This window comes from Arvicola amphibius, chromosome 14, assembly GCF_903992535.2.
Source record: "Arvicola amphibius chromosome 14, mArvAmp1.2, whole genome shotgun sequence".
NCBI lineage: Eukaryota > Metazoa > Chordata > Mammalia > Rodentia > Cricetidae > Arvicola > Arvicola amphibius.
Window position 1 is genome coordinate 510,526 of NC_052060.1, and position 19,142 is coordinate 529,667.

The 19,142-nt window shown below is 46.6% G+C and overlaps 1 protein-coding gene across 1 annotated transcript; it reads left to right on the top strand.

Annotated features, from left to right (window-relative positions):
* The first annotated feature begins 31 nt into the window (after positions 1–31).
* Positions 32–14,041, top strand: Etv3 (ETS variant transcription factor 3). The gene is made up of 5 exons (XM_038311098.1): positions 32–112; positions 1,665–1,720; positions 2,267–2,504; positions 3,836–3,951; positions 9,397–14,041. Exons 2-5 carry the CDS (start codon positions 1,675–1,677, stop codon positions 10,533–10,535), a joined length of 1,539 nt encoding a protein of 512 aa, XP_038167026.1. The 5' UTR covers positions 32–112; positions 1,665–1,674; the 3' UTR covers positions 10,536–14,041.
* Positions 14,042–19,142: the final 5,101 nt, after the last annotated feature.

The following is a 19,142-nucleotide window of genomic DNA, read 5'->3' on the forward strand; positions in this document are numbered from 1 at the left end:
GTTTAGAGTGGAAATGACGAAAGCAGCCGCGGAGTCACTTCCTGCTGGGTGGATGAGGAGGAGCTCGAGCTGCCGCGGAGGATCCCTAGTAGAGACGGACGGCGCCGGAGAGGTGAGGCCGGCGTCGGCTGTCGCGGCCCTAGCGGGCAGGACGGAAGGGACACGGGTGCGGGCGGCCATCCGAGCCGCTGCTGACGGGCGGGAGCGGCGACTCCCGCCGCAGGCCGGGCGGGGGGCCGAGCACCCTCGGGAGTCACGAACACCTGCAGACGCGCCTGCGGACTCCGAGGGGCTTGATGGGCACGTCGGGGGCCGGAGGATCGAGAGGGCATCCGGCTCGGGCGTCGCCCAGCGCGAGCCCACAGGCGCCAGGCTGAAGGGTGTTCCCGAGCAGGGAAGAGGCCCTGCGATCCGACACGCAGTCTAGGAGTTAACCCAGGACAGCTTCCCGGAGCCTTGGGAAAATCGGTGTTTATTCTCTCCCATCATCACGGAAACGGGAGAGGAAGCTTCTGCCTAGCCCTGTTGCCTTGTTACCGTGTATATCCTATGTGTGCCAGTGTCTGTCTGTTGCCTCCTTTCTTGAGCCTTGATCCCTAGTGTTCTTATGGACTGAAACTTACTGTTCTCCTTAATGTATATGTCGGGAAAGAAAATGCAGAACATCTAGAGGAATTCTAGGTTAGATGAAATTTCCAAGATTAGGAATTTGTTCCACCCCACCCTGGGGCCTCTGAAGCACCTGCGTTTGCTCCAGACCTGCTCTTGATGGTGCTGAGGACCTGTCCTCCGCCCTGCAATGAAGAGAATAAGGATAAGCCTGTCCTCTCTTCCTCCATCATTCTCTGCCAGTTTCTCCCTTCCCTCCTCTTTGCTGAAGGACTGACACAACGCTGTCTGCTGCTAGGAACAGGAGATTTATTGAGGAACTATAAGTCTGCGTGAATGAATCCAGATCCTAGCAAGATGCCATCCACCACTGGCCAGGAGACCCCAAATACCTACCCTGTTCTTTTTATTTCCCTCTTAAATATATGCCTTTGCAATTTTTTATGAAATTTTAGGATTGTGCTATTTCTTGGATAGAGTGGCTGTACACACGGCGCGTTTACTTTCTGTATCTCAGAATATTTTTTTAGGACGAGCACAATTTCTGATCGGATGATGTTGTTTTCCATTTCATATAATTCAGTAAATATTTGGAATCGGAAGTTCCTTCTTGAGTAGAGGGTTTGGATTTTTTTTACTCTTTAAATTGGTATATCTGGGTGAACTCAGGCTTGTGTACCTAAACATATGGGCTTGTTTAGTAATACAAAACAAACTGTTTGACTTGTTTTTGCTTCCTTTTGGACTTGTTTCACTGTTCCCTTTTTTATGTTAGAGGGCTGGTCAGAAGAAAGAAAGCAAATATTAAGGACAGTGTTTACACTTGTGGCTAAAGTCAGGTGAGAGATAATTATGGCTTTTGAAGCTGATGACCTGAGGACCTTCATTTGATGGCTTGAGGATTAGTAGTTTAGAGGTGACATGTTTAAAAGACAAAGGGCTTTGAAAAAAAAAGGCAAAAGGGGGGATTGGGGTGGGGGAAGCTGTGCCAAAAAACCTTTGTTAGATACTACATAGCATCTCAAAGTAACTGTGAGACTTGCTTCTCTCCGCAGGAGGGCGAAAATGAAAGCAGGCTGCAGCATCGTGGAAAAGCCAGAAGGAGGTGGAGGTGAGCAGAGGTCGATCATCTCTGACGGCTCTGGAATGTCCCTAGTGGTTCCTGTCCTTTAGTGTTCCTGTTCCCACTTGGGTTTAGGTTGACAAATGCTAGACCATAACTGACAGCCACATGACTATAGATCTTGGTAGGGTAGTTGTAGGCTTGTTTCGTGTGGCTCACATATCTTTATTGCAAGTTTTCGTGCCTCTTTTTCTGTTAGAGAAATAATTCCACACTGGGGATAAGGTGTTTTCTGCCATATGTTCCTAAAACATCAGTTTATCTTGCTTCTTTTGCTATATGGTGATCTATGAAAAAGTGATAGATTAGAATGCCTAAGTACTGCTGCCTAATTTGTATTAGCTTCAGTGATTGCCACAAGGGTGGGTAATTTCTCCATCCTTCCCTCTCCTCTTCATGGTTAGCCTAGCTGACTGGAAGGGTGTGTTTGCAAAGTACTCTAGAGATTGCGAGCCATGGAATGTGGAGGTGGGGGTGCTGGCATGTTTGTACCTAACTCCCAACTACTTTGATCTTGCCCTCTTCGTGTCTAAGGGTATCAGTTTCCAGACTGGGCCTACAAAACAGAGTCGTCGCCAGGCTCCCGGCAGATCCAGCTGTGGCACTTCATCCTGGAACTGCTGCAGAAGGAAGAGTTCCGCCATGTCATCGCCTGGCAGCAGGGAGAGTATGGGGAGTTTGTCATCAAGGATCCAGATGAAGTGGCTCGCCTCTGGGGCCGCAGGAAGTGCAAACCACAGATGAACTATGACAAGCTGAGCCGGGCCCTCAGGTGAGGGAAAGGATCCCCCAAATTTGTGGTATTGCCTAAGCTGGAAGGAAAGTGTGCAGGTTTGTGGATGTTGTCTGAAAAGGTATCAGGTGATGAAAGACTGCACTGCAGTGAGTAATGTGACACTTCAAAGTGTGAGTCAGAGAGGTGTTGAATCTGAGTGGCACAGAGGTGAGAAGGTGTAGGAGGGGATTCCAGTGTGGCTGGCACTGGCTGACAGCTGCTCATGCTTTGTAGTGGGTAAGAGCATGCAGCGAAACATGAGCTAGGGCTTACTTATAACCCAGGGGATTACTGGAGACTTCCCTATTGGGAAATTCCTGTCATCTCTCTTCTTTGGGCTCTCCTAGAAGTGGGAAAGGTGCAGTGGTACAGGAGGGAGGTTTTGAACCCAGGTGCTCACATACCATACCTGCAGCCTCCATTCAGTCCAAAGGATGATCACCAGAAGTTCTCTCATTCACTCTTCTCTGTCAACTTTTTTTGTTTTGTTTTGTTTTGTTTTTCGAGACAGGGTTTCTCTGCAGCTTTAGAGCCTGTCCTGGAACTAGCTCTTGTAGACCAGGTTAGTCTCAAGCTCACAGAGATCCGCCTGCCTCTGCCTCCCTAGTGCTGGGATTAAAGGCGTGCGCCACCACCACCCGGCCTCTGTCAGTTTTTTAATTTTTATAGCTCTCTAGTTCTTAAGGGGGCCAGCAGGTAGTTTATGACATACGCGACTTATAGAAGCCAGGCCAGCGCTTCCAGGTGAATGGAAGTTCCCTGTCTCTCTTCATTCTCAGCAGCCTGAGTGTAAAGTCTGTGCGGTGTTGGTGGCGCCTCCCACGTCCTTTTTGTGCCACGGTGAAGGTGAAGTGGGCCAGGGTGGCTGCTGTTTCCTGTTCGTGCCATTGTCTCACTGGCTCCCATGAAACCCGCTTCCTTTCCTGTGTTTAGTCTTTGCACTCAGGCTCCTGGCTGACCCCAGGAGCTCTCCCAGGCTTGTCTGACCCACCCTGGGCAAGGCGAAAAGAAACTAGACAGTTATTTAGAGTGAAGCAGGAAGGAAGTGGACCATAGATAGAAACTATAGAGGAATGAGAAGGTGAGTGGTTAGAACTGAGGAAGGTGTTTGGGATCTTAAAATAATGTCTGTGTCAAGCTCTAGGCAAAGACTATAGCTCAGTTTAAAATGGATGAGAAAAGTGAGTGCTTAGGGCTCCAAATTCCAAATCCAGGGCCAGGCTATAAAGGAATGGTGAAGGTTTTTGTAAGCCATGCTTAGAGTCAGAATTGATTTTAGTAATTACCTAAGTGTAGCAAATGCTATACCATTGTTCTTGTTTTTGTAGATACTATTACAACAAGAGGATCCTTCATAAAACAAAAGGGAAAAGGTTTACTTACAAGTTTAACTTCAGCAAGCTGGCGATGCCCAACTACCCTTTCATCAACATCCGCTCAAGTGGTAAGAGACAATGTGATGGAGAGTGGATTTTGAATTTAAAAGAACTTTTAAAAACCCAAATCTGAGACATGACCTGTGTAAGGAGATTTTAGAAACATTGATGTGACGTGATCCCTTAGATTACTTCGAGTCCTCCTATTCATCTAAAGGGTAATGAGCCGTGCATTGCTCTAGCAGGCTTGTTAGTTTATTCAGATACTTCTATATGCAATATTTTCAGACTCCTGGATACTACTCAACTCCTTTTGGGGAATGAGTCCATAAGTTTATGTTGAATTTTAAATTCAAGACTCCGTTTTAACAGCTTGCCCAGCGGCTCTTTGATAGCTGTGAACCTGTTTCTACAAACATTTCCGATTTTCTGTGAAACTACAAGCTCTCCCTTATCAAGTGAATGTCATCAAAACCACAGCCCTCAGTCGTGTTTGCAGTGAAAGACCAAGTCTCTGATCTGCACCAGCACTCGGCACTGCTCCTCAGTGCAGCCGGCTTCCCCTCTGTGCCGTCTGGTAGCATCCGCGGCAGCCCGCAGCCTTTGGTCTGCTCCTTGATGAAGACGCATCCACTTGCAAAAGTGTCGGATATAGGTGTTAGAGTTAGGTTAGAGTTTTCTTGTTTGGGGGATTTTTGTTTGTTTGGAGAGAAGGATGTTAAAAGATAATAAATTATCCCCCGCTCATGAGTCAGTTTTTTTGTTTTTTTTGTTTGTTTGTTTTTTGTTTTTTTATTCAAGACAGGTTTCACTATGTAGTCAGGCTAGTCTTGAACTTGACTCTTGTCAGCCTGGCCCAGGGCAGGCTTCCTGTCTCATCCAAGTGCTAGGATTACAGGTGTCAAGTACCATTTTGACCAGTTTTATCATTGCCAAGAAAGGAGATCATGATTTTGAATAAAAATACTCAAGAGGTTGGCAGAAACTCGAAAACTTAGAGGAGGGGTGTGGCTAAGAGAATATAGTACTAAGATGATATGTGGGTATGTAATTACTGCACACAACAAGTCAGGGCAGTTTTAGCTTGACTGCTATCATTGCAGTTCCACCTTCTCCAGTGACCACGCCTTCCTGTCCCTGGGGCATGCATTTGGGGGTGGGGGTTGGAATGCACCTCTAATTACAACCTGTTTTCTTTCCCTGTGCCTAAGGGAGCTGCATTAGGAAATCAAAGCTGCTCTAGCCCCTGGAATCTTGCTTCCTCTGTTTCTCACTCTTGCTTTTTCCCTGTGCGCCTATAGAGTGTAGGACTCCAGATGGGCATGCCGTCAATTTTGAAGAAATATGTTGGGCTTCATGCACTTGCACTCCTCCAAACCTGTCAGTCTTGTTCTTTGATCCATTTTCATCAAGTGAAGGCTCAGAAGTTCAACCACTTAGACAACTTGAATAGAGTGTCCATCAACCCCTGAGAGTAGTCGGTTTTCCAAGGCCAGGGACTCTTCACTCTGTAGAAGTCCTGGTCTGCAAATCTGTTACACCAAATGCTGTTAAGCCAGTGGTGATCTTTAATAGGTTCAAGATGTTAATCAAAAGTCCTGGGATAGTCATAGCTCAGAAGAGCACTTGTCTAGCATGTGTAAGGCTCTGGGTTCAACTCTCAACACAAAATCATCATCATATCATCATCACCATCCCAGGAAAAGCAAAACATTGAACTATCCTTTTAGGCTGTTGGCTCCTTGGTGTAGATGACTCCGAAGAACCAGAGCCATTTGTTTACAGAGAACTTTAACGCACGTAGACCAAGTGTTTAAGATTAACATAATGTTGACAAAAGAAAGCAACACTATTGAGTGTCTACTTAGTAAAGGCGCTTCTGTTTGGTTTGGTTTAGTGACTTATCTATGCTTCTAACCTAGTAAATATATATCTTGATACTTCTGTTTTACAACTGACAAAATCAAATATGAACAGAGCAGAGTCAAATACAGAAGTAGGTTCAGTTCTTCCATCAACTTTTAAAATCATGCTCTTGTTTTAAATATCATGCAGTCTTCCTCTTGGTTAGGATTCAGCCATGTGTTAACAGATGTGTTAATCCCTAAAGAAAAACAAAGGATTATGGGGAAGTTCTTTTCCTCAAGGAACTTAAGAGTTTAACTGAGGACCTAGCTCAGATCCATATAGGGTCTGCCACTTCAGTCTCTGGGAGCCCCTGTGAACCCTGCTTGGTTGATTCTGTGGGCCATGTTCTCATGGTGTCCTCGACCCCTCTGGCCCCTACAATCCTTCCTCCCCCTGTTCTGCGGGGTCCCCCGGCTCTGCCTAGTGACAAACCTAGAATCTCATCTCAGTTAAACTCTTAATGTTGGGACCCTTTGCCTCCTACTGGCTTGCCACATCCAACCATGATAATGAGGTTTGTGCCCAGTCTTGCTAGGCCGTGCGAGGCCTGCTTTTTTATTTATTTATTTTTTTAAGAGGACTTGACAAGGAGTTGATCTGGGGAAGAGGGGATGGGAGGAACTGGTAGGAGTTGTAGAGAGGGAAAACTGAGGTTGGAATATAATGTATGCGAGAAAAAAATAGAAGTTTAAAGGAAATTCTAGGTTTGTATGGTGGGATGTAATAAAAGCTCTGGAAAATACCCACTTAAACTCTGGAGGCCAGATTCTCTCTGTAGGTTGGTCAATGTATGCAACTATTCTGGTGTTGTATTTTTAAGTAGAAATATATGTCAAATATAAAAACATGTAAGTGTGAATATTGCTTTTTCCCTCCATGTTTTTCCTAGTCACTGTTAATAGTTTAAGGTGGAGCTTGGCATGGCTTCCTAGCACTTGGAAGATAGACAGTCAAAGGGTCTGGAGCTCAAGGACACCCTGGGCTGTGTATTGACTTCAAGGATAACCTGGGCTACTCTGACACCATGTCTCAAAACCCCAAAAGACACTTTAGGGTAGAGTACTCAATAGTAGAATACTTCTTGAAACTAAGCATAATGGTGCACCCCTATAGTTCCAGCATGTAGAAGGCTAAGGTAGCTGACATTAGCCACATAGTAAGTTTATATCTCAAAAAAGTATATGTATATGCAGTATCTTTTTATGTGTGTGTGTGTATGTGTGTAGCATATATAATATGACCTACATATAAACTGTTTTAATTTAAAATTTTTATAATTTTGATTTTTTTTTTAACCATTAAAAATTAACCCAGGCAGGACTGGAAAGATGGCTCAGCAGTTAAGAGCACTGACTGCTCTTCCAGAGGACCCAGGTTCAATTCCCAGCACCCACATGGCAGCTCACAACTCTCTGGAACTCCAATTCCAAAGGGCCTGACCATGGCAAAACACCCATGCATGTACAATAAAAATAAATAAATTTTTAAATAATAAGCCAGGAATAGTGACTCACACTGATTACCCAAGCACTTTATACTCTTTTTTTATACGTGTGTGTGTGTGTGTGTGTATGCGCGCGCGCGCACGCATGCACATGTCTAAGAAACATTAGAAAGATAGAGAATTCCTGGTTAAAAATGGTTCACTCTCAGCAGGTGGGGAAGGGCAGGCTAAGTCTGTGTCTTACATCATCCCCCCATCACCCTGAGTTTAACACTTCTTTTGCAAGACCTAACAAAGGATTGAACTCATACCAAGCACTCGTACGTCCTCCCCTGACTCACTGTGGTTCACAGCATTGCCACATGTAATTCATCTCTATTTACAGATATTTTTTTGCATCTGGAGATTAACATGCTGGAACCATGGCTTTTCTCTCAGGAATAAGGATGTTCTTTTCTGTAATTGCAATGACACTACCACACCCAGAAAGTTTAGTGCTGCTCTAATAATATAATATGACCCATATGTAAACAGTACTTAAGGCTTTTTAATTTAAATTTTTAATTTTAACTTTTTTTTAATCATTAAAATTAAGCAGGGCATAGTGGCTCATGCTGATAAACCAAGCCCTTGGAGGGCAGGGGCAGTTGGGTCTCCATGAGTTTGAAGCCAGCCTGGGCTGCCTAGGAGCAAGTTCTAGGCCAACCAGGACTCCATAAGATGCTGCCTCAAAAAGAGCAAACACAATTTATTCTAACAATATGTGACCTGCTGTGCACGGTTACTAGTCCAAAAGCCTCACAGATGTTAACTGTTTCTCTAACATTACGATTGGTCTTATTACTTCCTACTTATGAAAACTGGGCCAGAAAGTAACTTTTTCAGAAACTCTTGGGTAGGGTTAGGGTTTGAACCTAAGCAGAGAACTTATTTGCATTGTCCTTCAAAGGGAGCACCAAGAACTCGGCGTGTTACTTACACTAGTTAGCAGATTGGTACGAGACTGAGGTTTAGATTTTCTGTTACATGTATTGCTGCACTCCTCTTTCAAGTAATCATATTGACACTTAACAGCAGGGTTTTTTTGTTTGTTTGCTTGCTTGCTTGTTTGTTTTTCAAATAGAACCTTAGATTTGACACCTCAACGTATTATATATAAAGGGGAGGGAATCAGCAGCCACCTTCCGTACACTGCCCTAGTCTTACCTTTCTTTGTCCTGTGTGAATGTATGTGGAAATAACTCTTTACAGGTGTGCAGTGTGCCTTAGGATAAAGGCCAAAGTGGTAGACTCTATTAAGAATAGAAACAAAACTAATTTACTTAAGCAAGCATTTCTGACTTGCATAGGAAATAGGACTTTTTTTCCCTCTCCACATTAGCCTTACATTATATTCTGCATTTCAGATTACAGTTTTTCACTTTTGACTAATAACTTCTTTTAAATACTTTTATGTGTACATGTTTTGCTTATTTGTATGTATGTATGTGTGTGTATGCACCACATGTGTCTAATATCTGTGAAGGTCAGAAGAGGGTTTTAGATCTCCCGGAACTGGAGTTGTGAGCTGTAGTGTGGGTGCTGGGAACCAAACTCAGGGCTTCTACAAGACTAGCAGGTGCTCTTAACCACTGAGCCATTTTTAGAGCCCTTAGTTAGATAAGGCTTAATAAGTCAAGAGTCAAAAAAATAAAATAATAGACTCTTAGTTGCTGTAAAAAAAAAAAAAAAAAAAAAAAAAAAACCTAAAGAGATCCCATTCGTTCTTCAACTAATATCTAGTGGGCACCTGCTAACTCTTACCCCTAAAATGTTGGGATATAGTTTTAAGTCAAATATTGAATGACATTGCGGGTAGGAAGGAGGACCACCTGGACAGTAAGGTAAGAGGCCAGGGGATCATGGAAGCTAGGCTGAATGGAGAAAGCTGAGCAATATAGGATGTCTTTAGAGAGTCAGGCCTCCTCCCTCCTCCTTCTGAGTGCTGGGATTACAAGCGTGTACCACTATACCCAGCCTGAGCAATAGTTTTAAAAAGACTCAGGCTAGATAAGTGTGTTTCCTGTTGTCACTTAACATTGTGTGCTTAGCTAGTGTAGGTAAAGTGATGCTGTGATAGTGAATGACCAGGTGGCTAACAGACATCTTTCTTCCATCACAGGTGTGGTTCCTCAGAGTGCACCACCAGTGCCAACAGCCTCCTCCCGCTTCCATTTCCCACCCCTAGACACACACTCTCCCAGTGCTGTGCCGCCAGGGCGCTTCTCTGCTAGCTCCCTAAGTGCTTCTGGCCCTGAGTCAGGTGGTACCACTGATAGAAAGGTGGAGCCTTTGAACCTAGAAGATGGCGCAGCCTCTGACTGGCACCGGGCCATGGATTTTATACCCTCTCGAAATGCTCTTAGTGGAGGAGGGATTGGCCACCAGAAACGTAAGCCTGACATAGTGCTTCCTCTCTTCACTCGGCCAGCAGTATACCCTGACCCCCACAGTCCCTTCGCTGTCTCTCCAGTTCCTGGCCGTGGAGGTGTCCTAAATGTCCCCATTTCACCAGCCCTGTCCCTGACGCCCACCGTGTTCTCCTATAGTCCCTCACCAGGCCTGAGCCCCTTCACCAGCACCAGTTGCTTCTCTTTCAACCCAGAGGAAATGAAACACTACCTTCATTCTCAAGCCTGTTCTGTGTTCAACTACCATCTGAGTCCTCGGACTTTTCCCCGCTACCCAGGGCTCATGGTTCCACCGCTGCAGTGCCAAATACATCCTGAGGAGTCGTCCCAGTTCTCGATCAAGCTGCAGCCCCCACCAGCTGGACGGAAGAACCGAGAAAGGGTAGAAAACAATGAGGAGTCAACACACGGCTCTGCCCCAACCAGTGCGCCTAGTCCCTCTCGAATCAAGGTAGAGCCCACCTCTGAGAAGGATCCCGAGAGCCTCAGGCAGTCAACCCAAGGAAAGAAAGAACACTCCCAAGAAGTGGACACTGTGCGGACCAGGACCATTGAAGAGGGGAAAGGCACAGTGTTCGCCCACCCCTCACCCACCTGGCCCTCTGTCCCCGTTAGCATCCCCAGTGATGAAACCCTAGAGGGGACTGAAGACAATGAGGACAGGTCTGGCAAGGAGCCCAGTGTTCCTGAGAAGAAAGAAGATGCACTGATGCCCCCCAAGCTCCGACTGAAGAGGCGGTGGAATGACGACCCTGAAGCCTGGGAGCTCAGTAAGACGGGCAAGTTCCTCTGGAATGGGGCAGGACCCCAGGGCCTGGCTGCAGCAGCCACTGCTGCTGCTGATGCTTAAAACCACAGTGGAAGGGAAGCTGTTCATATTACAATCAGATACACGTATTTATGTAGCAAGATTCTGGGGTGGGAGGCGGGGTTAAGCTGGTTTGATAATTCTGGGGCATGGACTTGTACTTTTCTGTTGGGGATGACTATCTTGTGTTGTACATTAAGTGGGGTATAAACACACTGTTTTTTCTTGGTGAGTAGGATGTAGGGAGGGTATTGAACTGTGGGGGAAGGAGCTTGTTTCCTATTTAAGACTCATTTTCTGCCTGACAAGCTCCATAAGAGCCCACTTTGTAGCCCGTTACAGTTCAGGACCCAGAGTTTTTTCTATTTATAATAGAGAAAGCCAATAATGGTATATCTTGCTTTGAGAGAGAGAGAAATAAAGGAAAAGGCTGGGATGCTGGGTGGTAAGGAGCAGTTAACAGCATGTTAACTAAGGTATTTATTTCAGGAGAGAGAAAATGTAATTGCAGTCTTCCAGAAGTGGGGACATTTAGATGTTCTTCCCTCCTTTCCCCGTTTTCCTTGCTGAAGCACATGTATGTGTGCTCTCTCTCTCTCTCTCTCTCTCTCTCTCTCTCTCTCTCTCTCTCTCTCTCTCACACACACACACACACACACACACACACGCCCCCACACACACACACATACACACACACGTACACTCACACATTTGGCTTTTTCCCCTTCTTAGAAAATGTTTTCAAGACTTGAGTGTACTGCAGTTAAAATGGGCAGGGAGAGCACAGGAGCACCTGGCCCCTCAGCTTCAGAGCTGAGGTGGGAGGAAGCCCTGCTGCAAGCTCCTTGACTGTCTCCTGCTTCACCTGTTAAAAAGCCATGCGGAGTTGTAAACTCTTGATCAGGGAAGAAAGAAGAGGGCAGGAGGAGGTAACCCGATGCCTTTAAAAACAAAACAGATGACAGAGTCAGTCTTTGTTTTTCTTTTTACATTATTTGTTTGGGAAACCATGCCAAGTGTAACTGAACAAGTTTTATGAGGAGCAGGATAGTACCATTGAAGATGCTTTTCTGTTGTGTCTGGTTGTCTTACTGTTTCTTAAGTGAAGCCTTAACTATGAACATGCATTAAGATGATACGGGTCTGTCAGCATAAACCTGTAAAGGGCATGAACACTGTTGAGATAGCCCAGGAATGTTGAGGCATAGTCGAATTCCTAGCTGATAGCTATTCCCTGACATTACCAGGCTGGGTGCAAAGGGCAGGATTGTAGGAACGACTAAGTGCAGAGTAGCTGGGAACAAGTGTTGAAACTGGAGGAAGAGGCAGGAAGGTGGTAACCAGGGGCCTGTTAACCACAAGTTACCAGATGCCACAAGGCCCTGTGGCGGTGTTACCATTCTTGTGATCCCCATTGCCCAGACTGTTCTGCTCAGTTGACTATTCACAAAATGCAGGTCACAGACGGGAGCCATTTCTGTGTGGGAAATTCCCTTACAAAATTTCAAAGAAATGGGAAGATACTGATCTTCTGTGAAATGAAATGCTAGCAGAGGGGCAGAGAGAAAGCAGCAGCAGCCAACGTCCTCTGTGTACACTGGTGCCTGGGGTGGCTCAGGGCAGCGGGGAGAAGTCATTCCATATCTGCTGAGGCATGGGATGGCATTGGGCATCAGTGATTCCTGATTCCACCACCTTAACCTGGTTGAAAACTCTGTATACCAGGTAATACTTGAGCGTTATCTTTTGATGGTGGGGTGTTTGGTTTTTCTTTAACTGAAGCGCATGCACAAAAGGAGCTCAGGAGACAGCAGCCGGCTCAGGATGACTTGAGGCCATCATTGCTCTTTCTTGATGAGTGTCTTGTCGCTTGGTCCAGATCCCATACATGAGCAACTGTCTTTCCCCAGGAAAGGGACTGAGAGGTTTCTGGTGACCCAGGCTTTCTTTGGTCAGGCCACAAAGGACTCACCGCTCCTGCTGTCCTTGTGGCTGTGTTTGATCTGCTTCCTTCTCTCACCCTGACTTACCTCTGAATCTAAAACAAGCCCAGCGACTAGAGGAAGGCTCTCTGCTTGGTGTTGCCCATCAAATCAGGGAGGCCAGGTGGCCACCAGTGTCTGCTAGAAGGGCTTGCCAGCAAGTGTCCGTGTGAACTCAGGAATAGAAACGTGGGGCCTTTAAAATGAGAGGAGGAAAATCCATGATGCATACCTGTTATCCCCTAAAACCCAAGTGCCAGAATTAATCCCTAGATGCTGCTTTCATTTGAATAAATTCACTGCTTTTACATTTGAAAACATTCAGAAATGTTGAACTCAATGAAAAATGCTTTTGGACTTTTACTAAACTATGCTGTTTCCTTTGATTGCCATTCCACCCGTAATTTGTTGGTTGGTTGGCACTGCAAACAGTTGGAGTTTGGATCTGGGGAAGGGTCTGTCTAAATAGCAGAACTTGGGCTTGCTCGGGAAATGGAGCGATCATTGATATACTTACTGGAGCAAAGGAATGAGAATTTGTTCTCTCCCCAGCCCCCTCCTGGCACTTCCTGCCTCTAGCCTGGTGTGAAAGAAGGTGGTCGCCTTCTGTGAGCACATCCTTGTCCAACAGTAGAGAGAAAGGGGTTAGAAGCTGGATATACTTCCTCTCCCATTTTTTTTCCTTCTAAATTTTGTTGTGCCAAATGTGTAAAACTTTGTAGGTGTGAATCTATTGAAATTTCACTAATCAAGAGCTTGTTCATTTAAACAGTTTGCTTTTTTAGCCATAGAAAAAGAGTAGCAAATTCTCAGGGGCATCGGCATTGCTGAGCTTGCCTTTTTCTGAAGTGAAACAGAGACATGTATAGTCTGTCTCCCCTAGGTGTCAGGCTGTTCTGCAGCAAACCCAGCTCAGCAATACAGGGAACCCTAGTGACCCAGAAGCCAGGTAACTTCCAGAAGCATTAAAAAAAAAAAGAAGAAGAAGAAGAAGAAAAAAAAAAAGAAAAGAAAAAAGTTATATTCCACTGCCAAGTGGGTAGTCATTTAGCTGTTTGTCCTTGTTTTTTATTTATTCTATAATTATGTTTGTGCTTTTTCTTGTGTAAACAGTAGTGAGGCATATGTTTTTATGTGGCTTTAGAGATACTTCAATCTTCAAAGAACTGTTCCAATTAGTTCCTTCTTGGAAAAAGTTATGTGTTAATTTGTTTCAACATATTTAGGCATTCTTTGAATTATAAACTTGCAATGCAGGGATTTGTGAATGAGACATTCACGTGTGAAGATGACTTCACCAGACATCTGTGTAAGCAGAATAAGATGTGTATATGTACATAAATTATAAGGAACCTGAACACCATTGTGCAGTGCCTTTTAGATGTTCTGCTTTCTAAAGTCTTCAAATTTTTGCATATATATTATATATATGATGTAATGTTACAGAAATATATGTATAATATACATATTTTTTCCAGGGGTATCTGATAGCTCTGTATTTTGTTATGGAAGTCGAAAGAAAAAAAGTATTTTACCTCAAAAATTAAAGTTAAATTTAAAAACAAAGAGTACTTAGATGTTTTCTGAGCATTGATTTTATTGTTCCTTGCAGACTGTGCCAAAGTCTGCAGGCTTCCTACTAGCTCACCGCACTCTGCAGTTCCTGCAGGGGTCAGAAGAGTGAGGGTAGGCTTATCCACAGTGCTGAAGCCTGTGTTTCCTGCAGGGAGTGAACAAAAGACGCTAAAGCAAGGAGAGTGGGTTGGGAGAAAGTCCTGCACGCTGATTGTAGTTGTAGTGAGGATTCTTTACCACATGGTCGGCTGTGGGAAAATGTCAGCCAGCCAGATCCATAGATTGCCAGAGTAGTAGAGGTGGCTGCTAATGGCCTACAGTTTCTTTAGTTTTTTGGGGTTTTTTTGTTTTGTTTTGTTTTCCAAGACAGGGTTTCTTTGAGCCTGTCCTGTAGGCTCACTCTGTAGATCAGACTGGTTTCAAACTCACAGAGATCCACCTGCCTCTGCCTCCCAAGTACTGGGATTAACGGTGTGCGCCACCACCGCCCAGCTAGGGTTTTTTTTTTTTTTTTTTTTTTTAAGTGCATGCCAAGCCAGTATAATTCCCAGCGGAAGACAAGAATTGGAAAGGGGACGCCGGGCGGTGGTGGCGCACACCTTTAATCCCAGCACTCGGGAGGCAGAGGCAGGCGGATCTCTGTGAGTTCGAGGCCAGCCTGGTCTACAAGAGCTAGTTCCAGGACAGGCTCTAAAAAAAAAAAAAAAAAGCTGCAGAGAAACCCTGTCTCGAAAAAAAAAAAAAAAAAAAAAAAAAAAAAAAAAGAATTGGAAAGGGGAATTTTGATTTCTGAATGCCGTATAACCTTTTAAGGAAAATGACGGACAACCTCATTTTGCCCATGGGGACAGAGAGAAACCAAGTGTTAAGTGCTGTTGAGTGGCAGGCAGGTGCAGTGAAAAAGACAAACACCAGGTGCCGGCTGGAGCCTTGGTGTGTTAGGAGTGAGGAGCACTGGGCCTGGGGAGCTACCCTGAGTGGAAGGTGATAGACTGGCAGGTCAGGAGGCTGCGAACGAGCTGCTCCCTCACAGCTCCCTCACTGCTGACAGAAGAGAGACTCATTTTAGGAACAAGCTGCACAGAGATCCGAATCTGAAGCAGCAGACTCGCTCGGTCAGCCTACGCTTACCATTAGGATGGGATGGCAAGTCCTGGATTCTGAATGAAGAGGTGGGAGTGATCGTGACCCCTCATGGCTGGTCAGCCAGGAGAAAGCCTTCCGTGGAGTCTGTAATAGTCTTAGGGTAGTCTGGAAGATCTTAACCTGGCTTCTCCATGGTCCATGCCCACAGACACAGGCCAAATGCTTAGGCGTCAGAGCCAGTGAAGCGCTTAGCACATGCTGATCTCTGTAGGGACTGCCTGTGCCAACTTGGTCTCCATGACAGCTTTGTCCCAACAGAGAGCTCCTGGGTGCTGGTGCTCTGCACAGCCCACCCTACCTGAGCACCTTCTTGCCCTACCTCTGGCCAGGTATCTTCTCTAGAATTTTCAGCTCTGGCCCTTCACAGGCAGGTAAGGAGCACATCTGTACATGTCATAGCCCATGTTTAGTACTCAGCCTGGCTGGCTGGCTGGCTGGCTTCTCTGTGAACAGTTAATAAACTAAGGTCCAACACAAGGTTTATAATTCATCTATATTCCTGTCTCCAGCACCCAGCACCAGGACCTAAGGATGCTTGACAAAATGCTGATGAACTGACATTTTTTACTGTTGGGATAGAAATCACAGATGTGCATAGGACTCAAAAATAGGCAAAGGGATGAGGCAGAGCGGGTGCAGGCATGGCTGTGCTCTAACTTCCAGGCCTTTGAGTAAGGCCGTATGAAAGTTCAGACTTGTGGCTTCCACTCTAGCAGAACCTTCTTCTACTCCAGGTCCCTCATGTGCTCCTTTGCCTGTTTTCTGACTCTCCTGCACCTGTACCTGTTCCCACCTTCCATGGAGCATGGTTGCTGGATTGATGCCCCTCCCCATCCTCTCCTGCCTCCGTGTATGGCCAGTATCAGATTTATTTTTGTCACCTTCCAAATTTTATTTTGAGATAGGGTCTCACTGAACCCTTTGACTAGACCGTTGGCCAGCAATTCCTGTCTACACCTCCCCGGTACTGGATTGCAGGCACTTTTATATGGGTCTGGAGATCCAAACTCAGGTCCTCGTGGCAACATAGCATACAGTTTGCTGATTAAGCCAATTTCCCATCCCTGGATTTTCATTTATTCAGATAAAAATGTAAGCAAGAAAAAAAAATAGGAACTGAACTTGCTCCTGCCTCAGCACCTGCAGGTCTGCACTGCTCATTTGCTTCGTCTTCCTTTGTGGTTTTCTGGTTCACACCCTCTCTGCCTCCATGTGCAGAGAAAAGTGGCATGTGCAGGAGACCCTACCCCGGGTCCTCCAACCCTCTCCTGCCCCTGCCACCCTAACAGCTCAGGCACCTTGGGCAGTGTCAAGCTCTGTGAGCCTCTTTTTCCCTGTTCGGAGTGGTGCTATGATGGTAAGGGATGCACAAGAGTTCAAATGGAGCAGCCTGACCTCACAGATCCTTCTGTGGAGCTTTGTGCTGTAGGCTTGACACTGCTCAAGAGGAGGTGGATAGTGCCAGCTTTTTTTACAGACAGAAATGTGCACATACACTGTGAAACACGCACACACGCGCACACACACACATGAATAGCACATTCACAGTGATGGCAGGACCCCTGCCAAGGCTTCTTGGCTCCAGAACTCATACTGTCACACTTTACCTTCTGCAGACACTTCCTCCCTCCCATCAGCCAAGAATCAACAATCAGAATGTGCTAGGCAAGCTAGCCTTGAATTTTCTTCAGATGTCAGGCCAGGTGTTCCAGGCTGGAGTTGAAGCCTTAGCAAGAATGCTGCTGAAATGGCCAGCACCTGCGGAGGTTTCCCTCCCATAGGCTCTAGAGCCTGGGAGACTGGAGGATGAAGAAAAAGCACATATCAAAGCATTCCCAGAATGCAGAGGAGCAGGCGATCTTACACCTTACACCTACCCACCTCTGCATGCCCCAGGGGAACACTGATGGTCCCACCTGAGAACTGGGGTTCTGCTGAGGCCTCAGGTTCTAGCATACACACTGCAGTCGAGACAGCAGAGGCTGGACGCTCCTGTCTGAGCCTTCCAAAGACTTCTGCAGTCTCCCTGTGCTGTTCCCCATGAGGCCAGGTGTAGCACAGTCCTAGAGAAGCAAGGAGTGGGGAGGAGCAGAGAGACAAGGCGAGAGAACTAAGGCCTCTTTCTTGCCCCCACCCCAGACAGCATCGAAAGTGTTGGGACAGCAGGGCCAGGGGTGCAAGCCTACAGTCTCAGCTCTCAAGAGGCAAGGAGTGGGAGGAACACAAATTCCTGGTCCTACATGCTGAGATCTGGTTCCCAAGTGCTGGAGAGCAAGACACAGCACTGGCTCTACCCTGGGCCCCACAGCATACCAGGAACTGACGCTGTGGGGACCAGAGGTCCATAGGGAACATAGTGCAACTGCCCAGACCCTCCTAGTTCAAGGAAGCTTCCTGGAGATCAGGAACCTGCAGTGCCTCCTCGGAGCCTCGCCTTTCCATCCCCCTGCCCTCACTCAGGACCTCCAGGCCCTGACCTGTCTCCTTTGAGAAAGGAAACCAACAGCCAGGCAGGGTTGGGGAAAGACTAGAAGCCAGGCGCCAGAAAGTGGACTAACTGACAGCCCCTCCCCCCACACACACCTGGCTAGGAGCACAGTGTCAGGTGAGATGTGCAGGAGGGGGTGGTGGGAGTCCTAACCAGGCCCTGGATCTGCTGCCACCTCACTGGCAGGCAAGCATGCTCACTCTGACATTGTCTCCCATGAGACCCAGCTCAGTTTCCATCTACAGTGTTCCAGGGTGGAGACAACCAGTCCCACTTTCCTCCTCTCTGCTTCCTCCCTCTGCCCTAGGGAAGTTCGTACAACTGCGCTGCCTTTCAGTTCTTCCAAACACGTTGGCCTTTTCCCTTCCCTCTTAGCCTCTCTCTCTCTCCTGTCCTTCCTTCTCTAGCACATGCACTTCCATTCACTTCAGCTTCCTTGAGTCCAGGCCTGAAAGTAGCAAGATTTTTCTGAGACTGATTTCTGAAAATCCTGCACCGGGGAAGCTCTTAGCCCTGGCAAAATGAAATGGTTGTGTATTCTTCAGGCTTCTGCTCGACTGACCTGGTTTTCCTGTGAGCACTGAAATACCAGTAGCAATTTCCCTAGTGTCCAAGAGACAAAGACAAGCCAACCACAAACGTGTGGCTACACAAACACCCACAGTCCAAAACAAAGCACGCGCAGACAGCCACCGAAACCCAGACCTCACACTCTCATTCACACACGGCTTATGTGGAGTGCACACACCCACATGTAACAGGCATCAGTGGACAGATAGGTACACGGATGCTGAAAACAAAAACTGACACAGACACCCCCACACACAATCAGCCCCAGGCAGAGAGCCACAGAGGAACGTATCCTCGTTTCAGCACAGAGACACAGACTGACTGAGATAGACAGTTGAATTCAAACACCCACACTGGAACTAGCCCTCCTCCTACGGACTCAAGAACACAAAGAGGATCCACCTGTGCCCAGGGGGAGCCAGTCCACACACTCCAGACCTGTCCCTGTTCCCTGGGAAGGCAGGGGCCTGGGCAGACTCATAGGATTCCCCAACAGTGCTGCAGGGCCTGACCACAGCAGCCTCTGAGACAGCAGAGAAAGACCACCTCTCTCAGTGCTGTGAAATAGGTTTATTACTAGGAGTATGTTGCCTCGATTGGAATCGATCCTACCTGTCAACTTCTATAGCTGCTAATGGGACTTGAAGGGTCTCCAGTCTCTGGGACACCTCAGGCCTGCAGCACCAGCTTCCCTCACCCTCTTGCCCACCTTTCTTGCCTCCCAGCCTCTCCTCTCTTCTGCACCTTCAGCCTTGGCCATTTCTGGCCACCTAGGGACTGCATTCTTCTTCAAGAGCCGATCTTCCTCTCTGAATCCATTGAGGCCACAACCTTCCAGCCATTCTTGTCTCCTATCATGGATACAGGACAGAATACAGGACAGAAGGC

Excerpts from the sequence above, each read along its gene's own strand:
- Etv3 (XM_038311098.1), top strand. The coding sequence starts at position 1,675 with ATGAAAGCAGGCTGCAGCATCGTGGAAAAGCCAGAAGGAGGTGGAG. Across the intron at positions 1,721-2,266 it reads AAAGCCAGAAGGAGGTGGAG|GGTATCAGTTTCCAGACTGG; the intron begins GTGAGCAGAGGT and ends TTCGTGTCTAAG. Across the intron at positions 2,505-3,835 it reads AAGCTGAGCCGGGCCCTCAG|ATACTATTACAACAAGAGGA; the intron begins GTGAGGGAAAGG and ends TTGTTTTTGTAG.